Raw genomic sequence first — 25,581 nt, 5'->3', positions numbered from 1 at the left:
ATTTTCTGTGACTCAGAATCCCGCCAACGTGAAGGAAGCGTGTTTTTACCTTCACAGGTTTGAGTCCAAAGACGTGACGCAGGAAACAAGTCTGAGCAGTGATGGAGGAGCAGGAACACTGACAAACTCCACCAACATCCACCAGCACTGATGCTCAAACACAACTACACATATCTACACAACTAGTAACAAACTCAGTTTGAGTCTGAAGCAGAGAAATCGGTCCTTTCCTCCTGAACATGAACCCCACAACAACCACTCCTCTTCCTCCATCAGCCTTCTGTTTGTCTGCAGAGCTTAAACACAGTGTTAGCCTCTCATGGTTTGGTGCTGGTCCTAAAACAGCAGCACAACAAGCTGAGAGCTCAAAATATCACGAGCCAATAAAACTGAAGGACAATGAGAGGAAGGCTTCCAGAGAGGAACGTCTGCGACATCCAGCAGCACTCGGAGCCTGTCGGCCTACAGTCATTCCTGCCTGCCCACAGCTCCTCATACCAGCAGCACACACACACACACCAACATCTGTCGGTGCGTCGCAGACCAGCAGCTGAACACAAACTCCAACAATCATCGCCTTAAAGCATCACAACCTCTCCTGTGAACACCATGGAGCCTCGGCTGGTGGCTTTAAGTGAGGATGCTGTCAGGTACTGAGGTATAAAAGGGCTCAGAAATAATCACTGTAGGTTCTTTTCAAAGTAAAACCAGGAAGTTACCAGGCTGCCTTCAAAATAAAATGCAGTAACAGTGCTCCCATACAAACATTTATTCATCCATTTGTATTAGTGAATGAAGCTGCTCCAAAAGGCAACGTCCCAGGCTGTCTCACTCTCATGGACTTTCAAAATAAGAGTCTTACAGGGTAAAAGGAACACTTTTAAACTGTCACACTTCTGTGGTGTCTAGTTTGGTGTATGTGACACACACTTAAGCTATGGTTAATGAACAACACACACACACACACACACACACAGGCTGCAGTTAGGTCCTGGCTCTGATGGTGGAGGCTGGACATCACTGATAAATAAATGACTGGGCGTTGTTCTGTGTGTGTGTGGGTGTGTGTGTTTATAATGGGGCTAGGTTGTTAAAAGTCATCTTCCCACTTCCTGCCCCCCCCCCTCCACACACACACACACAGTCTGGGTTTTGACATCATGGACGACTGGGGATCGGGTTAAATGGCAGCTTCCTCTGCCCGAGGTTATACGTGTGTGTGTGTCAGACACACTGAAATCCATTTTTAAAGCCAAAATTAGCACATATACGGTTCCCCCTGCAGATGTAATGCAGATGTTTGTGTGTTAAGTGCTCCTTCCTGATTGGCCGGCAGGAGTCAGGACGGTGTGTGCGGGTGTGTTTTTAAGCACCTGTGCATGTTGCCGTTGGTGGTGAAGGTCTGGCCGCAGATGTTGCATTTGTAGGGCCGCTCGCCGCTGTGGACCAGCATGTGTCTGTCGAGCGACGAGGCCGAGCTCAGGCACTTCCCGCAGATGCTGCAGGAGTGGTCCGTCGCTCCGGTGTCGGCGTTGTGCTGCGGGAACAACACACAGCGATTCAGTTCACCTGATCTGACTGCTGTTCCTGAGCACATGTGTAATACCTGGCACTGTGTTGCAAAGATTACTGAACTGCACACCTTTTCAATCTCATGAATTCACCTTGGAGCCTGATTTTCTGCACTTGATGTGCACCGTTAGATTTTCAAAATAAAATCCTATAGTAACCTGGTAACAGACTGTTACCAGGTTACCAGCTAGGCCATCAACAGAGCTTAATGTGGCTATCCTTTCAAAATAAAATACATATGTGTATACATGGGAAGTTATTATTTGGATTCAACTTCAAAATAATTGTCTATAGTGGCTGAGTTAACGCTTGGTTATATTAGCCTGCTTTTCAAATCTCACTGACTTTGTAATGTGTTAAATTTACAAAATAAAAGCCCAAAAGTTACCAAGACACTTTGAAAAGAGTCAGCCTATCAAAATAATGTTCCCCACCGACACAAACAGCATATTTATTATTGTGTAGCAGCAGCTGTGGCACAAGCAGAATTTCCCCTCAACATTGCTGTTATCATCACTTCCTTGTGGGCGGGATTTACCTGTCTGATGTGCATGGTCAGCTGATGCTGTGTTTGACAGCTCTTGTCACACAGTGGACAAAAATAAGTCGAGCTGTCGTCTTTGGTGTCCTGAAGGAGAAATAACACAAAAGTGTGACATCACACAGAGCAGCACACACACAGTACACGAGGCCGGTCGCATTACAAGCTGCATGTTTGAAGCCAAAGATTCGGTCACATGACCTGCTCGGGTGTAAGGTCTTTACCTTACAAAATAAAGTACCTTGAGGTGACTCGGCGCCATATAGATAAAATGGAAGTGAACTGAAGATGGCTGTAGCTCAGTAGGTAGAGCAGGTCACCTACTGATCGGAAGGTCAGCAGTTCGAATCCTGGCTACTCCAGGCTACATGCCAATGTATCCTTGGGCAAGATACTTAACCCCAAGTTGCTCTCCGACCGTTCTGTCAGATTATGAATGCGTGTGAATGTTAGTTAATTAAAAAGCACTTAGCTTCGTAAAAATGGAAGTGCTTGTATGAATGGGAGTGCATGGGTGAACGCACAGGTTGTGTAAGCTCTTTGAGTGCTCATACTGAGTAGAAAAGCGCTATATAAGAACTAGTCCATTTACTCTAATTAACAGCTGACTGGCTGCTTCTTCTTTTACTGTTTAAAATAGGCTACCACAGACACCACACCAAAATCATCAAAGTGGTCATCCGATTACCGCAACCACAACAAAAAAGCGTGGGTCACATGATGGTGCCGGCCGGGCCAGGCATCATCCTGTGGAGTATGTTTATGGCTTGACAGCTGCGTCCAGATGTGGTCTGAAGCGGCCTCAGTTTGACCCGGTGACCTAATGTCAGCTGATGCCTCACATCCAGCTGCAGCACCAACTGAGCGGCTGCAGAGCTGCGCACACGCAAACTTCTCTTTCCATCTTTGTGGGGACCCACGTTAATATCAGGCTTTGGGAGGGACCCTAAAGTGTCGAAGGCCTGTTTGAAGGTGTGCCTAAAAGTGAGGGCCGGAGGTCACGTCCTCGCTCAGCAGAAACGTCCTCGCTGCAGTGGTTCCAAACATCAGGCCTTCTCTGCTGATCTGTCCGGGAGGAAACGTTGAGAAAACAATCTCTACAAATTACTGCGCGCGCACACACACACACACACACACACACACACACACACACACACACACACACACACACACACACACACACACACACATCCTCTACTGAGAGGCAGTGCTTTCCTTTTCCTGTTTAAGCCACAGGAAGTTGTGACGCGCCGTGGAATGCCAGCAAGCGTGATGGGAGAGCACAGCTGAACCACAGTGACGAGGCAAAAATGAAAGCAGGGAAGATGGGAAGCTGCACGTCCCGCTACAAACACAGCAAAGATGGAGGCTGAGTGTGGCAGAGGTGTTGCGTACCTGGTTGCGTCGTGCGTTGCGGCCGGGAGGGGCTCGCATGGCCGCCGTGAGGGACTTGCTTGGTGAAGGGCTTGAAAGAGAAGAGAAATAAGTTTTAGGAGAAATAAAAAGTTTAAGGAGGAAAAATGTGATTTATGAACATTTTCCCTTTAAATTGGTGTGTTTGATGTTGTCATGCTGCAGTCCCAGAGGACCGAATCTGCTCAATTATGTGCAGATTTAATAAGTGGGTTTCTTTGCGTTTGGTTTTCATCCTGATGGGATTTATTTCTCCGGAGGAGGCGGGGCTCTTTTAATGTTTCCTGCTGCGCTTTAGCGATTTTAATCCAGCCCGGAGCGTATGTGAGTAATTACAGCTGAAATTACCTCCTGTTGTTCTGTGAAACTGAGAGCCTGTTAATTTGTTTAGATTTTGTCCCATTAAAGCGGCCGAGGTGTCCATTAGCACTTCCTGCTGAATGTGTCCGGATTACAGCGCTCCTGGAGCAAACTTTAAGGTAAGTCTGTCTCTGTGTCCTGCAGACACGCTGCCTAAATCCATCAGGAACAAAGACCACAGGGAAGATCCCACCCCCACCCCCACCCACAGATGCTAATCTGCTCCAAATGGGGGCTGAGATGTAGATGGGGGCAGACACTTTGACTTATAATTATTATGCATTCATTTGGGTGCAGAAATAAGTGAGATCTCCCATAATTCCACAAGGGCTTTGATGGTGTGTTCAAGGACAGTCTGAAATTAAAGTTTTAAGCCTTTTTAACAGTTTTAAGTGATTAAATCTGGACATCATCTTTCACCATTGAATTTGTTTAATTATTGAATGTAAATGAACCTCTTCTGGTTTGTTAATAAAGTTTGAATTGGTCTGTATTCACCTCGGGGAGGGACCGGCGGAGGAGTTGGCTGAAGTGACTCCACTCCCTCCTCCATTTCCGCCGCCATTGATGGTCCCTGTTGCTGACATCACCGCTGACATCATGGCATTGATGGAGGAGAGGTCTTCTCCTCCTCCCCCTCCTCCTTCGGTTCCCATGGTGCCTCCACCTTGGTCTCCGTTCTGCAGCTTCACTCCTCCATTCGCCGCCTCCTTTGCTCCCTCCGTCACTCCGTTGATCGCTCCTGAAGGGTAGCATTAATGATTTTTAATAACCTTGAGCTAACATGCACCAGGTCTTCCATGAGGTTTGGCACGCACCTTTGAGGTTACTGTGCACTTTCTCCTCCTCCTCAGTCAGCTCAGTTTTGGCTCCTCCCCCTTCCTGCTGCTCCTCTGTGGCGTTCTCCATGACTGCTGAAATACAAACAAACACAAACTATTGGACATGCACAGAGAAGCAATGAGAGAATGACCAGCCTTTATAACTGTGTTAATGTGAAGCTTTGCAGTGTTAGTGCGCAGAGCGACACTCTTGGTTCCCCCTGTGAGGACATGAGGATTTCTGATGGAGGCTGAGATCAGAATAGCACAGGCGCTCGGCAGTGTTGGCTTTCCCTGCACACGTCCAGCTGCAGGTTCTGGTTTCACAGAAGAAAACATTTTGAACCCTCCGAGTGCTGCAGGACGGCTTCGACAAGCTCCAGCAGCCCACGTTTCAGAGCAGAAACGTGAACGCTTCAGTGAGCCCGATGCTTAAACCTCTCTGAGTCTCTGCCTCATTCTGACACCGTGAACCTGCACGAAGACGTCGCAGCAGAGGACGACTTTCCATCTACAAGCAAACAAAAGCAGCTTTGGCCGAGCGCCCACTGGACCAGAGGGGACACAGCGATGGGTTTACAGCCTCACACCTGTTTGTGCCAGGGCAGAGCAACATGAGGGGGCGATGGAGGGGCGGAGGAGGAGGATGGAGGAGAGAAGGGGCACTTCTCCTTTTCTCAGGGAGGAGAGGACAAAAGCTAATTACTGTTTCCTGTCTGACAGCCCCAGAGGAAGAAGCTCTCCAGAGCCGGCCACTTCCTCCTCCAGCTCAGCTCAGCAAGAGGCTGTGTGTGTCTGTGTGTGTGTGTGTGTGTGTGTGTCTGTCTGTCTGTGTCTGTGTGTGTGTGTGTCTGTGTGTGTGTATCTGTCTGCCTGTGTCTGTGTGTGTGTGTCTGTCTGTCTGTGTGTGTGTGTGTGTGTGTCTGTCTGTGTGTGTGTGTGTGTGTGTGTGTGTCTCTGTGTGTGTACATTCCAGGTTCAAAGACAAACTAAGAAAGAAGGAAGCGAGAGAAGCAGCGCGTCTTAAAATGATGACCGAGTCGGTGGAGTTTGGTGAGAAAGGGGGAGGAGCCTGATTAGACGAGGATCCTCGTGTCAGTGTGAGCGCCGTGCAGGGACACACATCACAGCTGCTCGAGTAACTCACACTGAAGCTGTGATTTTGTAACTAAGCTGCGCGGCTGCGTGACACATTTCTCAGTTACCCATCGGCGGCGGCCATGTTTGTGGTCAGCGCTGACATCACGTCCTCATCAGCGGTCCTCTTCCTGATTTGGCACAGATAGCTGCTCTACGGTCTCATCCTGCAGAGCATCTCCCTGAGCGTCTGAGCTCAGAGGTTTCCAGTTTCCTCCCAAACTTCACCAGGACATTTCAAGAAGTCTGACACTCAGAGCCAGGCTTAAAGTTATTTTCAGTTTCAGTAAAAACTGAGTGAAAATCAAGCTGCTCAGTTTGAATCTTTGAACAGAGGAACAGGAAAACAGGCGGAAACAGAAACAGGAGGAAAATCTGCATCAACACCAGCACGAACATTTTAATATACGGCTTCCTCTGCCTGTCACAGTGGCTTAGGGTTAGCCTCACAGAGTCACCATCATATTTCCCCGATATCTTCTGAATCTATATTTCCACTGTGATCGTCCCACTGATGCCGATGTTTGGAGGTTTAAATATATACGATATTCCGATATATGGGCCGATATTATTTCCTGTGTTACGTGTAGTTATTCAAACAGAACAGGGAGGCTGGAGAGTGCCCTCTAGTGGCCAAACTGTGAAAAATAACACGTTTGAAGGGTGTTCCTCATCCTTTTAAACATTAAATTTTCAGCCGTTACGAAAGCTAATAATGTCGGCCCACCGCAGTAACAATGCACGACGATGGCAGCGTGACCCCAAACTTCAGGGGTGACGAACACCTCGGTGCGTGAAGCTAAACCAACATGACGGTGAAGAACAGGAACAGAAGCCCACATCAGAGCTTTACAAAAGCAACACAGCTGTCACACACACTGTGACGCTAACACAAAGATAGCATGATGCTCAGGCGGAGTGTGCCCCCCCGCAGCCAAAGCTGATTTAACGTTAACGCTCAGCAAGAAACCAACAGATCTCCCGAGGGTCCGCGTTAGGACATCTGTGCAGATGTGGAACACAAACAACAAAGCGCTTCAACACACACTCAAAGTACTTTTATTTACTCATGAGCCCGATACCAACGATAAACCGCCTCCTAGCAGTGCTGAACAGCACGTGGAGCAAAACCAAAGAAGAAGAAAGCGAGAAGAAGAGGAAGGACGAGTGGAACGTGGCGAGAGAGCGCTGACAGCTGGCAGCGAGCGCCGAGTTTCCACCGACCTCGCCGTGGATCGCTGCGCCTGCATGACACACTGTTACATGGCCACGGCAGGTGCACACACGCGCACACACATGCACAATCGGAGGCTGCGATTGGATGTCAGAGCGCTCAGGCAGCACTTTTTACAGCCTGCAGAAACGAACGGCAACAGATGGCTGCAAAAGCAGAGGAGAGGAGGAGGAGAGGAGACAAGAGAGGAGGAGGAGGAGAGGAAGAAGAGAGGAGGAGGACACCAGAGAGGGCAGGAGAGGAGAGGACACAGGTGGAGAGGAGGAGAGGAGACAAGAGAGGAATGGAGGTGGGGAAAAGGATGGAGGGAGGTGGATAAAAACTCTCCCAAAATCAACCATTGCACCCGGGTCTGCTCTGAGCCGTCAGAGTGAAAGTGGAACCACGACATGTACGTGTCATCACGCTGCAGCCCAGACTGACACGCTGACCTGAAGCTTTGAAAGCATCACAAACTTGTTTAACACCAGCTTAAAAGGAGCGGTCAGTGAACGCAACATGAATTCAGCTCTGAGCCTGAACACAGCGTGTGTGTGTGAGAGATAGCTGATGTTACTACATCTGTTCCCAGCCATCATTCTCACACACCAACACTCCCGCCTGACTCACTCTCACACACACACACACGCGTCTGACATTGCTGCATATCCATGCAAAAGCAGAAAAAGGTCACGGTGCTGGTGCCATGGTGCACAAGAATGTATCAGTGTGTGTGCGGGTGTACTCGTACGCCTGTCTTTGTGGGGACCATCACCCTTTGTTGACCTTAAGAGGACGCTGTGGCACATATACTCTTTCAGCTTTAAAGCTGCATTCACATCTCAGCTAATCAGTACAGTATACATCACTGCAGTTAGCATGGTAGCTAACTGCAGTACAGCATGCATCACTGGAGTTAGCTACCATGCTAACAATGCTAAGGTCTAGAGATACAAGCAGAGATTTCAAAGTCATTGCTGTCTGAGCTTATTAAGAGCTGTGTTTCCATCAGTCTGTTTCTATGTTTCAAATTTGTGTTAAAATTAAAAATGCTAAAATTTTTACCCACAGCTTAATGAGAGTTTCTGGCTCTATAACTAACCAGCAGAACTAGCTGAGTTTACCATCCAGATTCTTGCTGTTAGGTAGCACTGAGGTCAGCGACTCCATGACATGAACCTCCTGCTGTGTACCAACTGTCCCTGGGTCACAGTGACACACAGACAGTCATTACAGACTGAGGAGGTGAAAGATGTGAATGAGGACTGAGAGCTTCCTGTCACCTCTGTCCTAGCCTCCTTTTATCCCCTCTGACAGCTGAGTCTCAGTATGTGGAAGCAAAAATCTGCTACCTGCTAACGTCACTACAGATAACACACACATGAAAACCTAAATCTTCTTTTATGACTTGATATTTTACTCTTAATATAACTTTTTAACTTGTCAACGTTAGAGCCTCTGGCACTACAGTTAGCATCTAGCATGTACACTGAGTTAGCAAGCTACTTTATCTGTTCCAATGGAAGGCTGGCAATAGAAAACAATGAATGTTTTTGAATTTTTTTGCATGATGCTAGCAAATTTTAAGGCTCATAGATGAACACTGTGTGGCAGTGATGGCAAACTTTACAGTTTCTTTAAGCTTTGTGAGCTAAATGGCATTACTTTACATTTTAGCAGCTAGCTGCTATCTTCACAGAGCACACTGCATGCTAATCAGACTGCCTGTGGTATAAATGGCCTCTTCTGCATTAAATTTACCTCGTGAAACAAACAGATGCTGTTTCATAGGTAAACAGTAACAACCTGAAGCAGCATCAGTTACCTCCCACAAAGACACAGAACCTGCGGTAGAAAGCAAGCCGTGTCATCCTCTGCTCCCTCCACTTCCTCCTTTTTCAAACCCTTGCCATTTATATTTATATCACTTTCTTTTTGTGAAGTGGGGTATTTGTATCTGTGAGTCCTCCCTGGTATCAGCTAACAGTCTGTGTTTAGCAGGAGAGCAGGGAGGAGAGGGATGGAGGGATGCATGGGGAGATAGAGAAGTGAGGGGGGAGGAACAGTCACCATATGTTGGCCATTTATTACATCCTGCTAACTGTCACTCTTCCTCCATCTATTCATCCATCACCCTCTCAGCGTCATTCAGAGTGGCAGTGCAACACTGGGGGGACTGCAGTATTGTATGTTTGTATGATTAATTGTTGAAAATAAAGAATGTGTGCTGTGCTGGGCCTTTACAGGGTGGGAAGGGGCCCAAAAGGTTTTTTGGTAGCAGGCCGGTTGTTTCTACTGTAAAGTTTAATTTTTATTTTGGAACCTGCCTCAAGTGGACACCAGAGGAACTGCAGGTATTGGAACATTTAGTTCATTCTTCAGCCCAGGAGGCTGCGATCAGCATGAAAAACAGCAGCACTCATTAACACTGGCTGCTCGATGCTGACACTCTGACCCGACTGTCCTTAAACTCATAATCTGCTGCACACGGTCCCAGAAGAACATCAGAGCAGTTTCTGGCAGGAATTCCCAGGATAATTTCTGACCTTGTGACACTGATGGAGAGAAGTGATGCTGGCATTTCATGGGAATTCACCAAGTCTGCAAAGGAAACTGAAACAAAGTGTGTGCCTCTTCATCTCTGCCTGTTTCTGCGTTGGTTGACCACAACAGGAAGTTCACACTCACGGGAGTCACAAGAGAGCGTTTTGCTGCTTCCTCATGTGTGTTCACAGAGAGCGAGCGAGAGACATTGATGGGCATTCTCGCTTGCTCGAGCCCCCGCCTCCCCTCCTAAACCTCCATCTAACACTCAGCTGCCATCACCCATCCTCCACCGCTCCTGACGTTCCTCCTTTCTCGCTGCAGAACTCTGTCCAAACTTGTTAACACACACTTGCTGAAGCTGAACATCCCAAGGCAGAGCTGACTCTTTGTGCTGCAGGGACAGAAGTATGTGGACACGTAGTGTGTTGGAGCTGGCTTTGTGCTCGACCAAGCTGCAGTCCAAAGGCCTTTAACCAAATATGACTGTGAGCTCTGAGCACAAAAAAGCACATTAATGCAACTTCAACCAAAGTACAGCTCAACTTTAAAATGGCAAAAAAATGTGCAAATTCATGAGTGTTTGTACCGTAAAATGCTGAGGGTCACACCTGCAGGGGCTTTTCTCCTGTCAGGACCTCAAAATAAACTTCATCCTGCGACGTCTGTGAGTGCACTGCACGTGATTTAATACATACTGCTCCCTGTTATGGAAATATTAAAATGAAAAAGCCTCAAAACAAACACCCAGTGGTGCCAGTTTTTGATGTCAAGACAGCAACTTTTCCACCTCAGCGAAGCACAAAAGACGTTTTTGTTGGACGAGACAAAAACACCAACTGTTGAGTCCAGACTCAAAGCATAGAGGTCTTATTCTTCACACCGAGGCACCACATGTAACTGCGCTTTGTAATGACCACAGAGCAAAGTGTTGTGTCACGGCAGGCTTTAAATGAACCGTGCACAGGTCTGAGCAGGGGCGGATATGGGACTTTTAACGGGGTGGCACACTTCCCCGTTTCTGGGGGAACCCTGAACTGAAAATCAAACCCGAGCAGGAAACCGTCTGATCATAAACCTGCACCAGGACCGAAGTGTAACTCAACAGCAGGGGCGTGGAGCTGACCACAGCCTTCTTAGTCTCACAGTATGGTCTGCTGACAAACAGAGGTCTGCTTTAAAGTCCTGAGGGGCCGAGGAGGTGTGAAACCTCCTTTGGAGTGAAGCAGACCACTGCAGGGGTGTGTGGGCCCTGCTTTTGTATCTTTTTGCAGCTATAGCAGCACAGCAGCCTGCAGTGTACATGTTATATAATTTACCTTCATACAGGTGCACCTGCAGTGATGTCTGCAGCAGAATAAGGCCACCTGAACTCTGATCCACCTGTAACTTCCACCCATGTTTGTGCTGACACGGCACCGTGAGTTTGGGGGTGGCAGCAGACGCGGCCAATCACATGTCAGCAGAGGTGGTGCCATCCCCGCCCCCACGACCCCCGCCTCTGCATTTCGGTGACTGCCTTTTAGGACCGCTGTGTATTTCAAACATCCCTAAACACTGACAGGCGTGGCCGCGCTCTTTCAGAGCTCCATCCGTCTCCTCCTCCTCCTTCTACCTCCAGCCTTCACAAACATTTGATTCAGATTTGTTTCTCACGCCGCTCCTCAGCTCTTCATCTGCTCTCTGCTGCTTCTTCCTGTCTCTCTGTGAGTCTGCCGCCCTCCAGCTCAGTTACACATCCACTGTTTTCTCTGTGTGTGTGTGTGTGTGTGTGTGTGTGTGTGTGGTGGAGTTTAGACCCGCTGTGATAAAGTGTTGAGATAGCATCGACGGTGTGGCGGCTCCACTGTACAGCATACCCCAGCCAGCAGGCAGAGCGGGGGAGGGGAGCGTCTCAACCAACCACTGAGCGCGCTCACAGCGGAAAATGTCTGCCAGCTCTCAGCCAATCAGGACGCGGATTCCTCAACAGTCACACATCCATCCTCTGCCTGTGTGTGTGTGTGTCTATGTGCGTGTGTGTGTGTGTGTGCTGCCTCTTCACACACTGCAGTTCACCATGAAGGTTTTTACTGAAGTAAATAAAGTAGAAACTCCTTCACTGTTTAGTTTTTACTTTTTTCTTAAAATTTTAAACTGAAAAACTTTCACTAGTATTTTTTTTAATTTAACATTTTTAGTGTTAATGAAAAAATTTTGTTACTTACAGTAATTAAAACTATGCATATTTTATGTTTTCAGTAAGTTTTTTAGTCATTAAAAATTAATTTGTACTATTTTAACTTCCTAAAAATGTAGTGATTTTTTTATATTTTTAATAAATATTTTATTATTAATAAACTTTTTTTTTTTTACACAAACTGCCCCATTTGCTCATTATCTTTACAACGATTTAAAGTCATTAAAGACACACACGCCTTGAGGCGACTGTTTGTTGTGATTTGGTGCTATATAAATAAAATTGAATTGAATTGAACTGAACTGAATTGAACATATATGAATAACTATTTTTTGCATTTATTAATATGAATATAATTGTAAATATAATACAAAATAAATATATTTTAATGATTGAATTTTAAGTTTTTATTCCTGGACCCATTTCTATAAGGAAATCTTATAAATATTAATCCTTGCTGATATCAAAATGTTTATCATTCAAAAACACCCCACATTACCCACAACAGGGTGGTGACAGTGAGGAGGACAAACTGCCTTTAACAGGAACTGCCCAGAATACAAATCACAGTAATACTATGTAATTAGCTGGCCTGATTTAAATGTCATTGCTGCTTTTCATGTTTTTTTAGTGGTGTATCACAAAAGTGAGTACACCCCTCACATTTCTGCAGATATTTAAGTATATCTGTTCATGGGACAACACTGACAAAATGACACTTTGACACAATGAAAAGTAGTCTGTGTGCAGCTTATATAACAGTGTCAATTTATTCTTCCCTCAAAATAACTCAATATACAGCCATTAATGTCTAAACCAGTGGCAACAAAAGTGAGTACACCCCCAAGAGACTACACCTGTAAATGTCCAAATTGAGCACTGCTTGTCATTTCCCCTCCAAAATGTCATGTGACTCGTTAGTGTTACCAGGTCTCAGGTGTGCATAGGGAGCAGGTGTGTTCAATTTTGTAGTACAGCTCTCACACTCTCTCATACTGCTCACTGAAAGTTCCAACATGGCAAAGAACTCTGTGAGGATCTTAAAGATGAATTGTTGCTCTACATGAAGATGGCCAACACCCTGAAACTGAGCTGCAGCACAGTGGCCAGGATCATCCAGCGTTTTAAAAGAGCAGGGTCCACTCAGAACACACCTCGCGTTGGTCGTCCAAAGAAGCTGAGTGCACGTGCTCAGCGTCACATCCAAATGCTGTCTCTGAAATGCACGAATGCTGCCAGCATTGCTGCAGAGATTGAAGGGGTGGGGGGTCAGCCTGTCAGTGCTCAGACCATACGCCGCACACGACATCAAATTGGTCTGCATGGCTGTCACCCTAGAAGGAAGCCTCTGCTGAAGTCTGTACAGAAGACAGCCCACAAACAGTTTGCTGAAGACATGTCAACAAAGGACATGGATTACTGGAACCATGTCCTATGGTGTGATGAGACCAAGATTAATTTGTTTGGTTCAGATGGTCTCATGCATGTGTGGCGGTGATCAGGTGAGGAGTACAAAGATGAGTGTGTCGTGCCTACAGTCAAGCATGGTGGTGGGAATGCCATGGTCTGGGGCTGCATGAGTGCAGCAGGTGTTGGGGAGTTACATTTCATTGAGGGACACATGAACTCCAGTATGTACTGTGAAATAATGAAGCAGAGCATGACCCCCTCCCCCCAGAAACTGGGTCACAGGGCAGTGTTCCAGCATGATAATGACCCCAAACACACCTCTAAGACAACCACTGCTTTATTGAAGAGGCTGAGGTTAAAGGTGATGGACTGGCCAAGCATGTCTCCAGACCTAAACCCAATAGAACATCTTTGGGGCATCCTCAAGCGGAAGGTGGAGGAGCGCAAAGTCTCGAATATCCGCCAGCTCCGTGATGTCATCATGGAGGAGTGGAAAAGCATTCCAGTGGCAACCTGTGAAGCTCTGGTAACCTCCATGCCCAGGAGAGTTAAGGCAGTTCTGGAAAATAATGGTGGCCACACAAAATATTGACACTTCAGGAACTTTCACTAAGGGGTGTACTCACTTTTGTTGCCACTGGTTTAGACATTAATGGCTGTATATTGAGTTATTTTGAGGGAAGAATAAATTGCTGCACACAGCTGCAATTTTTCATTGTGTCAAAGTGTCATTTTGTCAGTGTTGTCCCATGAACAGATATACTTAAATATCTGCAGAAATGTGAGGGGTGTACTCACTTTTGTGATACACTGTATGAGTTAGAATTTTGGCCCTGATGCTCATCTGTTAGTGCTCTCTGTAATTATAATCATAGTAATCATTAAAGTCATAATAAAACAGTGAAAGACTGAAGCGGCGTTCATGAAAACGTGAAACAACCAGAGGCTGAATCAGGTCCAAGTGTGAAGCTGCAAACACAAAACCTGACGGGGACAGAGACGTCCAAACGCCATGCAAGCTGAAGCAGAGAGGACTGAAACAAAGATGCATGAGATGGAACAGAAAGATGGCAAAGAAAGAGATGGTCATTTTGAGAGTGAGGAAGTGCTTCAGGTGAGTGCTTACAGGTGAGCATCTGTTAACTCTGGTAAGGTAAATGGCAGATGGTGAAAGGAGGAGGAAGAAGGTGAAGATGGCGGCGGGATGAAGGGAGGGAGGAGAATATTTACCCGTCCTTTTCGTATAGCAACGCTTGCTCGCTTGAATCTGTCTCGGGGCGGGGTGGGAGGGGGCGGGGTTTGTTGTGTGTGTGTCTGCAACCACTGCTCACACTGCAGAGGGAGAGCACAGAGAAGGTCAGTAACACACACACACACACACACACGTAAACAACAACTGGAGTCCAACAGGTATGAACATAAAAAGAAATCAATAAGAAAACACAAACATTTAAACAGTTACACAATAAACAAACAAACTGCAGAGGATATTCTTTTTTCCTCCATCTATTCCAGAAAAATAAAAACTTTACAGAAGAGACCTGACAGGTTTGTCCTTCAGCTTTAATTCACATAAAGATTTTAAATAGACCAAAGATGCAGAGACTGCCTGCAGTTCCACTGAGGGCACAGTGGGGGCGCTGCAGAGGCAGCCCTCGGTGAATGGGAGTGGCTAAAACATGTCGCTGCAGCTTCCACAAACCCGGCATGGATGAAGCGTGTGTGAAACCCGCTCTCGGGTTTCCCGATTCTGACCATGACACCTGCATCCTGCTAATGCCTGCTGATTGGTCGGTTAAAGGTTTACCACAGGACGCCCTCCCTCCATGTTGGTGGTTAAACCAACTAACCCACTTTATTATTTTCCATTAGGCTTTTTTTACTCAAGATTTTACTGGATATTTTTCAGCATGTTATAAGCTTTTATTTAGCAGTTCATCTGTTTAGCATTTATATTTTATTATTTAGCATTTTATTTACTGCTCAAAGGCAGCAGAGTCTGGAGATCATTTTTATATTTAAATATAACCTCAGCTAAAAATGACGGCCCAGAGAGCATGACGGCATCAACCACCTCAGGAATGCCTCCATTCACACCTGCTCAGGTGTGCACGATTGGCAAATGAAGCCTTGACAACACCCAGAGACTGCTGCCCTGCCACTGCAAGGTGAGCAGGCGTACCCTCAGCACACGGCACCGAGAGACTCACAACGTTTTAGTGTTGTGTGATGGAAACGTTCATGTCCACACAAACAAAGGCAACAATGCAGAAACAACACACAGACCCACAGGGACGTGAAGGTGAGCGCACACAGGAGTCATCGCAATACACAGCAACAAACGTTTACTCATCATTACACCACACACACACACACACACACACACACACACACACACACACACACACACACACACACACACACACACACACACAGCTTCAGGTCCAGTATCACAAATAAAAACAGAGGTCAGAGTGCTACATTATGTGCTGATACAATCACTGCTGTCAGATAACAAAACACAAACTGAACTGTGGAGACGCCATAAAGGCCCAGATCAGCCCGGTGCATCGTGGGTAACAGAGAGATACCTGCTATCTGCTGACTGTAGGAGACACTCTGCGTCTGCCCCAACTTTAAAACACAGCAGCTGATTTCTAAGCGATATTCTTCAGGATTAAAACAAACCAAACTCAGATGCTGAATTAAAGAATTAATAATAGAAGAAACAAAAAGGCAACGTGGAGGCTTAACTGAGCTGCACAAAGACGATAATCTGCTGCTGTTACACAGGGTGACGTGAAAAAGGACAACGGACATGGATAAGAGGAGGAAAGATGGAGGAATAAGAGGGATGCAACAGGCTGCACAGCTCAGGAACATATTTATGGATGGAGGGATGATGAAGGGGGGAGGACACAGATTAAGAGCTTAACAGGGTTGGTAAGACCAATTAGGAGGCAGCTGAGGCTGGAGGTGAGGAGGATGAGGGAGGATAGAAACGTCTGTAACCGCATCACAGACCGATAGAAATACAATAAAGTGGTCATTTACAGGAACGCATGGAAGCCAACCTAACTCCCAACTACCCACAGATATCTGTTCATACTTTGGGAAATAAACCATCCAGAACTAGATATTAGTGCTCCATGTTTGCTACACTATTCTATTCTATTCTATTCTATGGGTACTCCTGCGGGTATAAGAAGCCTGATGGTGGCCCCATTTTAACCATGCATTTGTTTAGATGTTATAAGTACAGGTATGCTGAATTTGCCTTTAGTGCCACCTGCTGCGGTGTGCCATTTGACAAAGAACTGCACGCTAATTATTTAGATATCATAAAACTGAAAAATGCTCTTCTTAGGTGAGGTCTGCAGGTTTAAGAAGCCTTAGTCTGTGTAATGCTGTTTACTTCCATGGGAGATAAATATCATAAGTTATAACTACATATAGAAATATAGCCCAGATTAAAGAAAACGTGCGTTTATCCAGCAGTCGTCACTGCACTGAAATCAGCCTGTCGTGAGCTTCAGAAACAGCTTAATACCTGCTCCTGCAGGGCTGCCGTCAGTGCTAATGGCCCGAGTATTGTTGTAGATAAAGGAGGTGTAAGCTGACACAGGGAGGTGCCCCGGCTCCCACCTAAACCAGGATTTATCACCGTGTTCCCCCACCACCACACAAAGCCCCCGCTAAGCCCACAGCTAATGAGCTAGCCCCGCTAACTCGTTTAGCTTTGTTGTGCTGCAGACACAGCCTGCTGCATTGTTTCTAGCTTTGCAGCACTAAACGGCTTAAAACTGGAGACCAGAGCTGCCAGCGTTGGTAATTCCAGCAGGGACAAACCTTTAGGCTAACAAACATGAAGCACATGCACAGGTCCTGATGAGACAAAATGCTACCATCTAGCTAGAAGCTAATTATTTATAAATGACATTTTTATTTTGTTCAGGTTTCAGTTATTCGAGTTAGTTTTGTCTTCATGGCTCACGCAGCCTGTTAAAAGTTTGTTTTCAGGTTGTTAGCATGTTTGGTAAGGTGTCACGGGCTAATGCTGCATGCTAACATTAGCATATATAATTAACAGGCTTTAATAAACTAACTGCTGCAAAGACAGTTTGCATCATTTAAAGGTTATTAATAAAGACCTTAAATTTAATCTGTTTTTATCTTGTTTCACCTTCAGATCATTTTTAATCGTCATCACTCATAATGACTCATAACTAGAGTATGAAAACCACACAGACATCCCTTTACCCAAGTAAGAGGACGCCTGAAGCTAACTGTGCTAACCAGGTAAAGCTGTGCTGTTGGAGATTTAGCTGTGGAGACACTCCGGCTCAACTGAAATCTCAGACTACAGCAACAGGTGGGATTTATGCTGCTGTAACCACAATAAAAAATACAGTCGTCCCTCGTTATATCGCGGTTCACTTATTGCGGCTCCGCTGTATCGCAGATTTTTAAAAAACACTATATATTTCACTATATTGCGGGATTTTGCAGTATAAAGGTATTTCTGTAACACATCACTATGTTCATCACTCGGACGAAGAGATCAGTCACGCCTACGCCAACAGTGGAAATAGAAGTTACAGCCGAGGGCGAAGATGCTGCACCACCTTCATCGCCATCAGTACTGCACAGCTACATAATTCATCATCTTCATCATTCAAGTTGTAGTGAGAGAGTGGGAAAGGTTTATACAAGTGTGGGAAGAGTTTATAAAGCCTTAAAATATATAAATATAACACCGCTGCTTCGCGGATTTTTACCTATCGCGGGGGTCTCATAACCCCGCGATAGCTGACTGATCACTGTAGATGAAATGAATATACGTCTGTGACAGGAGCATCGTTTGGCAGGTTCGCACTGGTATCTCCTGGGCTTTGATGAGTCATGCTAATGTGCTTCAGGCTTGATTTTCAGAACAGGTTTTGCTGCTGTGTGAATTTAAAAGTCTTCATCCATCTGTCCATCTTCAGCTGCTGTGGCCAGAAGCTGTTTTCTTGGTATAGCACTGAGCCCACATCAGCCTATCCACCCGAACAGCTCTGAACAGCCTTCAGTTACTCAGTTACAAGTATGAATCTATAACAATGGCGTTAAAGCTGATCAGCGAGTGCTCAGAGCGGCCTGCTGTGCGTTGTTAGTTACAGAGTAGCCGGGCTGACTGGGACAGAATGTGAGCGGTGACAACAACACGACCCGAGGAGGAGTTTGATGATGATGCCTTCAGGCCAGCGGCAGAGCGGGGCCCTGTAATACACTCTGATGGTAAAAATAACTCGCCGAGCAGGACGAGGAATGCGAGCGCTGAAGAATGCCGCTCGGCTGACGGGTGACAGGCATGGACAAGTGCAGAGGGAGGCGAGAGAGGAGGAGGAACACCTGAGAGGCAGAAACCTGCACGGAGAAAGGGGGGATTAAACGAAGGGAGAGCAGTTGCTGAGAGCCTGAGCGCTCACATTTGGGAACATTAAGAAAGCTGAATTTGTTTCCCATGCACTGACCTAAACCTGTGTGAGTAAACCTGACGGCTCTCCTGCAGTTACAGTCACTGCTTCTTCCACCATAAAGCACAGCAGGGGCTCCAGTTTCTCCGGTTTTATTTGACATCAGTTTTTGGCTGTTCTGAGTCATTTTCAGCCTTTTGTCATGTCTGTAGTTTCTGTGTGAGTCTGTGTGAGTTTTGTTATTTTGTCATCGTGTTTTTATGTCCAGTTCGTCTCACTTTGATGTCTTGTTGTGTGTCAGGCTGTTTTTGTCTCACTTTGTGTGGTGCTTTGGTTGTTTGAGAGTCTCTTCCTGTCTCATCTTGAACAGCAGCCCCCGTCCTCGCTTCTCTCAGCCTGCCATCCTCCGCCTGTCTCAGGGTGGAGCCTGTTCCCGTGCAGAGGCCTGAGGGTCAGCAGCGTTCTCGTGGTTGTGAGGCCCGGGGCCTGCGGACAGGCTCCACTCTGCTCTTATTTGCTTTGGGAGGATTTCCTCATGTGTCACTCTTTTCGCTCTTTCAGAGGAAACGGGGCGTTTCATCAAAGTGTTTCACAACCGCGCTCGTACGGCGGGATGGAGCGGGTCGAGCGAGACTCAGGAGAGAGAGAGGGGATGCAGGGGGCGTGGAGGAGCGATCGCCGTCTGAAACAGGAAGTGAGAAAAGAAGAAGGAGAACCCAAGAAAGAAGTGAGCGTCTCAGAGGGAGGGAGAGAGAATCCAGTCAGACCAGACGAGCCGCTGCTCATCCTGCACAGGCTCGGGAAGAATCACTGCGCCCTGATTGGCCGCTGGCCCACCACCCTCCGTGTAACCTGACAGCGGATAGGCTGCTGCTGCCGCCTCAAGGCCACCTCCACCCTCCTCTCCCTCTGTGCATCCTTATCTCCTCAGATGAGTCAGTACATGCGGTTACTGGTTAACTTTGAGCTTCAACATGTCTGCCTGTGAGAGCGTGATGGAACCCGAGCTCAAACCGCGCCGCGCCTGCCCATCATGACGCTGCAGTATTACTTCCTGTATCCGAGCGCCGGCACGGGAACGAGGAGAAAGGCGTCAGCTGACTCCTGATGAGGAGCACAAAGCATCTTTCCTCATCCAGAGTCCAGCTGGAACTGCTGCTCTTCCTCCTGCAGCCGCTCTGACGCCTTTGATGCAGCTCTGCTCCTCCTCCTGACTCCTCCTCCTGACTCCTCCACCCGGCTCCCCCGCCCGGCTCCTCCACCCGGCTCCTCCTCCTGACTCCTCCACCCGGCTCCTCCACCCGGCTCCTCCTCCTGACTCCTCCACCCGGCTCCTCCACCCGGCTCCTCCTCCTGACTCCTCCACCCGGCTCCTCCTCCTGACTCCTCCACCCGGCTCCTCCTTCTGACTCCTCCACCCGGCTCCTCCGCCCGGCTCCTCCTCCTGACTCCTCCACCCGGCTCCTCCTCCTGACTCCTGTGTCTGTTACAGTGTTTCTCGTGTTTGAGTTGTAGATCTGGATCTTCACTGTTTCTCTGGTTTACAGCTCGTGGTTTTTAGCTGTTGCTTCATTTTGACACTTTGTATCTCACTCAGCGTTTTGTGTCTCTTTACGTTCATTCTTTAAACACGATTTCTGCAGCTGTGTCTGTTTTTGTCTCTTTCATTTTTGCATCATCTGAATCTCAGTTTCCTTCATTTTCACCATATTTTTGTTTTACGCATCATTTTTTCCCAGTTTGAAAATTAAAAACTAGTTTGAGTCATTTCACAGGTTTGCACCTTATTTTACTTCACAGCAGCCTCCCACACACACACACACACACACACACACACACCTTACTGTGAGATAACTGCTGATGGATGTTCAGTGTTTGTGTATGTGCAGCTGCTTCATGTTTTTAACCCGAACACACAAACCAGACCCTCCTGGACTTTCATTTTACTCCTCCACCTTTCTTCTGTAATTACAGACGTGGGGGTGGGGGTGGGGGTGGAGGGCAAGAGAGGGTCCTTGTGAGTGTGCTGAGCAGCTGTCACACACACACACACACACACACACACACTAACAGGTGTCAGAGACAGCCAGCGACCTCTGCTCTCTCCTCTGTGAGACCTCCATTCATTCACACCACGCTAACAGATGCTAACCTGGCCGAGCTATGTGTGTGTGCGTGTGCGGGTATGTGTGTGTGTGTGTGTGTGCGCGAGCAGGGAGGAGTCAGCAGATGCCAACCTGCCAGCTCTCCACACTTTGAGCCAAACATTTGTGCCGCGGCGTCTTCATTGAGACGGCGGTGAGCAGATGTTTGCAGGCGCCCCTGCAGCAGGACTCGTCGTCATTCAGAGTCCAGTTTATTAGGCACGGCGGCGTCGCACAGGTGTGGTGCGGTGCCGTCATCGGACGTGTCCTCCGTCACTCCGGCTCACCTGTCAGGTTAATTTGCATAATGTTGTGGGGTGTTGCTGTCATTGTGCACACTTTCTGCTGCGTCGTGTTGTGTTCACTTCAGGGCATTTTGGGGTTTTAATCAAACGTTTTGCATCCATGGCTGTTCTGCGGCTCTGGGTCTTCACCTTTCTGTGGAGCTGTTGCTGTGCGTCCTGTTGTGTCTCACACTGATGTCACTGACAGGCTGAAACAAGTGAAAGTCCTTCAGGATCCTGGTGGAGTCTCTGTGACCTTTGCCCTCCGCTCAGCTTTAATGTTAGGCTAAACTAATCTGACCCTGACACACATTAACGCATCGTTCCTCCTCCTCCTCCTCCGAGCCTTCATCTCCTCTAAAACGCTCCTTTTCTACATTTCTCAAATCTCTTCATCACTTTTGTGCTCCTCCTCCTCCTCAGTCTCTCCATCTCCACAGAGACCCTTCCTCCTCCTCCTCCTCCTCCTCCAACGTCCAGCAGTTGTCTCTCTGCTCAACAAGCGACACATTCATTGTGCGCGCACACACAAAAAGCAGCTGGCACACACACACACACACACACACACACACACACACACACACACACACACACACACACACACAGCCTGCTAACACAACTGGGAGTGTTGCGTGTGTGTGAGTAAAATATGCAAACACACACACAGAGTCCACATATTTGCAGGCTGACAGAAACTGGTGTGTGTCAGAGGAGTGGGAGGACACACACACACACACACACACACACACACACACACACACACACACACACACACACACACACACAGCTGGCCACATCCATAACAGAGTCCTCTGCTGTTCTCCCTGTGCTCAGAGAGGCTCGTCTTCATCATCACGGCCTGCCTCTGGATCTGGATCTGGATCTGGATCTGGATCAGGATCAGGATCTGGATCAGGATCAGGATCAGGATCAGGATCAGGAGACCTGCTGACCATGCAGGCTTTGATAAATGAGTGTGTGTTTGTGGTTGTTTTGTGTTGTTTTCAGATGACAGTCAGCCTCTAAGTGATGATGGACAGATGTGGAGGCCTGAGAGCATTTCCTGTTGCGGGGGTGGATGTTCATATCAGACTCCTCTGTGGTGGATGGTGTCAGTCTTTGGTCATGTGTGATGGTTTTACCCCTCCCGATGGCAATGCTCCACCTCTGTCCTCCCATACCGCGTTTCCACCACCGAGGAGCCGGTGCTGGTGCTGGTTCCAATGAACCGGCGAGACGCTTAAGAACGGGCCCGCGTTCCCACCTCGTTTCTGTGAACCGCTCCTTTACATATGAGCGTGGGCGGGTCCTCGTCTGGACACGAAGCCGAAACGCACAAACGTGGGAGAACACGCTCCTCTTTCTGTGCTGCAGATACGTTTTAGGGTCCAAACCAAACTACTGCAGCATCTGTGTGCAGCACAGAGGGAAACACAGACAGAGATTAGAGCAAGACGACAAGTACGCACTTTGTGTCCTTTTATCTGTGATATGAACTGATACAAAGCAGCAAGTTCAGCCTTAGAGCCCAACCTAATTCACAGCCCTGAAAATCTCCTGTAATACACACCATGCAGTGAAATAGCGGTAGAAAACTTTATGTTGAGACGGCAGAGTCACGCCCTTCTGCTGCTTTCATCACGTGTTCTTGGTTCCAGACCAGCTAGCTTGCGGGGCCCGAGTTCAACCCGTTTTTTGGCTGAGCACCGAGTGCGTTTGTGGTGGAAAAAACGCTGAATGGTTCAAATACTGGCACCGGCACCAGAACCCCGTCGGTGGAAAAGCGGTCTCAGTTCTCGGCCCGTTGGCCGGACCCTCGTTCCTGTCCTGCCTGCACGCGTGCTCGCTGCACTGTGAGGTAAATTCTCTGCACAGTCACAAAGATCAACGTCTGAACTCGGGTCTGGTTGTTTTCACCTGCAGCAGGTCCACATGTATCACACCGTGCTGCTTATTGGTGTGCACGTGGTTGCTGGTATTTCTTTAAACTCTATTGTTCTTCATGTCCTCCTGGAGCCTCCATAAGAGAAGCTTTGAGGATTGTTGCTGCTGACCTTCAACCCTCTGAAGAAGTTCTTTTAAACTGGATTCGTTCTGCGCTCTGGGCTTTCACAGTACCTGTAACTACACCCGAAGTCTGTTTCTGTTCCTTGCACTGCAAGATAACTGCTATCTCAGTGATTTCTGTAACAAAAGGTCAAACAGGTTGTGCCTGTGAGGAGCCGTTCAGCCTGATGGGTGCGTCCTGAGCCTGGAAGGACCCTGAAGTGTGTCTGCAGAGCTGAAGGTGGAGAGAAAAGCCCCTCGTTGGGCAGAAGTGGCTTCGTTTAAAGGAAGAAAAGAGAAGAATGGCAGCAGACCTGACAGAGCTGCTTTAAGCTGTTCACATGAAAGGAACACTTTGGTCTACAAAGAGAAGAGCTGCTCTTCAGAAAGCTCAGCTCAAAGGTCTAAAGGCTGCTTTGGCTCATTGTTGACTTTCCACAGCAGATAAAACAGTTACAGTAACAGTCTGGGCAAAAATAAACTTTTCTTGGTTTTCTGTGACTCCAAAGTTAGTTACTAATGTTCAGGCTGCTGTGATGCGAGGAAGAAGAGCAGCCTCACAGTGTGTCAGACTCCTGCAGGAGTCACAGCAGCAGGAGCTCTGACTCCTCATCTCCACACAGGTGAGTGCTCTCAGCGCTCTGTCAGCACCTGAAATACAGGACGAGTCTCTGCTCACAGCTCTAACCGGCTTTGGCCTGTTAGAGCACGCAGCGAGGCCTGAAGGCAACACACACACACACACACACACACACACACACACACACACACACACACACACACACACACACACACACACACACAGCAGCCCTGAAGTGTGTTTACATGTTAAACCCATGCTCCTCAGATTTTACTTTACAAACTTTGATGTTTTTGTGACGTTTTTCCTCTTTGGAGGAAACCAGTGAGCATCCAGAAAGGCTCGAAGGAAGAGGAATGAGGAGGAGGACACAGGAAAGGAGGCAAAGGAGAAAAGGGAGAGAGGAGAGGACACAAGGATGGGAAACAGTCGAACAACAAAGAAGAAGAAAAACTCCATCCTGTCTGCGTGTGTGCGTGTCTGTGTGTGCGCAGGGTGTGGTGCTGATGAAGACCAGGTTTCAGCTGAGTGAAAAGACTCTGGGACCTTTTGTGTGTCTGCCTGAGGGGCAACACACACACACACACACACACACACACAGGTGTGTGTGTGTCTCCCACCAGAGCTTCTTTCCCATGGGAGGGTTTATTGTTATTCTGCTCTGAGAGCTGAAAGGAGCCTGGTGGGCACACCTACTGCCACAACCCCCGATTCACACCTGAGAGCACGCGCACACACACACACACACACACACACACACACACACACACACACACACACACACACAGTCCCTGTCCTCCAAATGACTGCATCAACACAAACGTGTGTGTCATCAGTAACACTAAATACACAATAATTAGCCAGCAGCCTCCTCGGTCACCAGCACTTCAAAATAAAAGCACTGGAATAAAGAGAAAGATGACTAAGAATAGCAGCAGAGAAGAAGAAGGAGGAGGAGAAGAGAAAGCATGATGGAGACAACCTGATGTGACTCAGAAACAGGAAGTTGTTACATTAGGCCCCTTTTCTCCATTTTATTGTGAAAAATGACAGAAAAAATTACTCTTTAATAACGGGCCAGAAAACTGAAAAACAACTATCTTTGTGGATTAGGACAGGTGAGCATGTGACAGCTGGGATAGGCTCCACCCCCTGTGAGTCTGAATGGGATAAGAACATGGTCGGATCATCAGCTGTTCAATATCCAGTTTATTTATTTTTAGACTAGAAACTCCACCTCTGATGAAGCACCGTGGCATCATCCACCTGTAACCACAGTCCAGGAAACTCAGGCTGCCATCCCATAATCACCGCCCTATATAAAACAAACATGGAGGTTATTCAGGAAGCCTCTAAAGCAGCCACTGACACTCATCAGGAAACTCTGAATCCGTTAAAGCCATTTTCTAATCCGTCGCCCCCTACTGGACATCACTAGCTCTGAAGCTCCTCCCCTTCTCAGACCCAGGCACGCTGTCCTTCTTTTATATACAGTCTGTGATCCCAACACCAGCAACATTCAAATAAAACTTTATTGTCTGTGACGGTGACAAAAACGTGAGAGCAGCAGGGATGATCAGGACAAACAGGGAGGATGCAAGGAGAGGAAACGAGGAGGGGAGGAAACCACACCTCCTCCTCCTCCATCACCCACACGTGCAGGTAAACATGGACGTCACCTTTATGTGCCCAAAAAAACAAAGAAGTGTGGGGGCATGTCGGTGCTGTAGTTGCCATGGCAACGAGGCGTGTCCTGTGTTTACAGAGCAAACAGTGGTACCTGTTCAGAGAAGGGAGGAGCCTGTGTGTGTGCACTCCTGCCTACCTGCATGCAGTGTGTGTGTGTATGAGTCAGATTACAGCTAACAGTCAGATTAA

The 25,581-nt window shown here is 47.5% G+C and overlaps 1 protein-coding gene across 4 annotated transcripts in view; it reads right to left on the bottom strand.

Moving 5' to 3' along the window:
• The window catches only part of rreb1a (ras responsive element binding protein 1a), a 52,933-nt gene that overhangs the window by 15,502 nt on the left and 11,850 nt on the right, over positions 1–25,581 (bottom strand). For 2 of the 4 annotated variants that reach the window (XM_030756296.1, XM_030756297.1), the window contains exons 2-6: positions 4,705–4,800; positions 4,385–4,628; positions 3,509–3,578; positions 2,111–2,200; positions 1,374–1,537 (exon numbers count right to left, since the gene is read on the bottom strand). In XM_030756296.1, coding sequence (XP_030612156.1) covers positions 1,374–1,537; positions 2,111–2,200; positions 3,509–3,578; positions 4,385–4,628; positions 4,705–4,800 — 664 coding nt within the window. Of the gene's footprint in view, positions 1–1,373; positions 1,538–2,110; positions 2,201–3,508; positions 3,579–4,384; positions 4,629–4,704; positions 4,801–14,420; positions 14,523–25,581 lie in introns of all 4 variants that reach the window. The other 2 variants (XM_030756299.1, XM_030756298.1) reach the window with 2 other exon arrangements.

Source organism: Archocentrus centrarchus, chromosome 20, assembly GCF_007364275.1.
Source record: "Archocentrus centrarchus isolate MPI-CPG fArcCen1 chromosome 20, fArcCen1, whole genome shotgun sequence".
In the NCBI taxonomy this organism is placed as follows: Eukaryota; Metazoa; Chordata; class Actinopteri; order Cichliformes; family Cichlidae; genus Archocentrus; species Archocentrus centrarchus.
The sequence above is the reverse complement of the archived record's forward strand: the minus strand, read 5'-3'. Positions and strand labels throughout refer to the sequence as shown.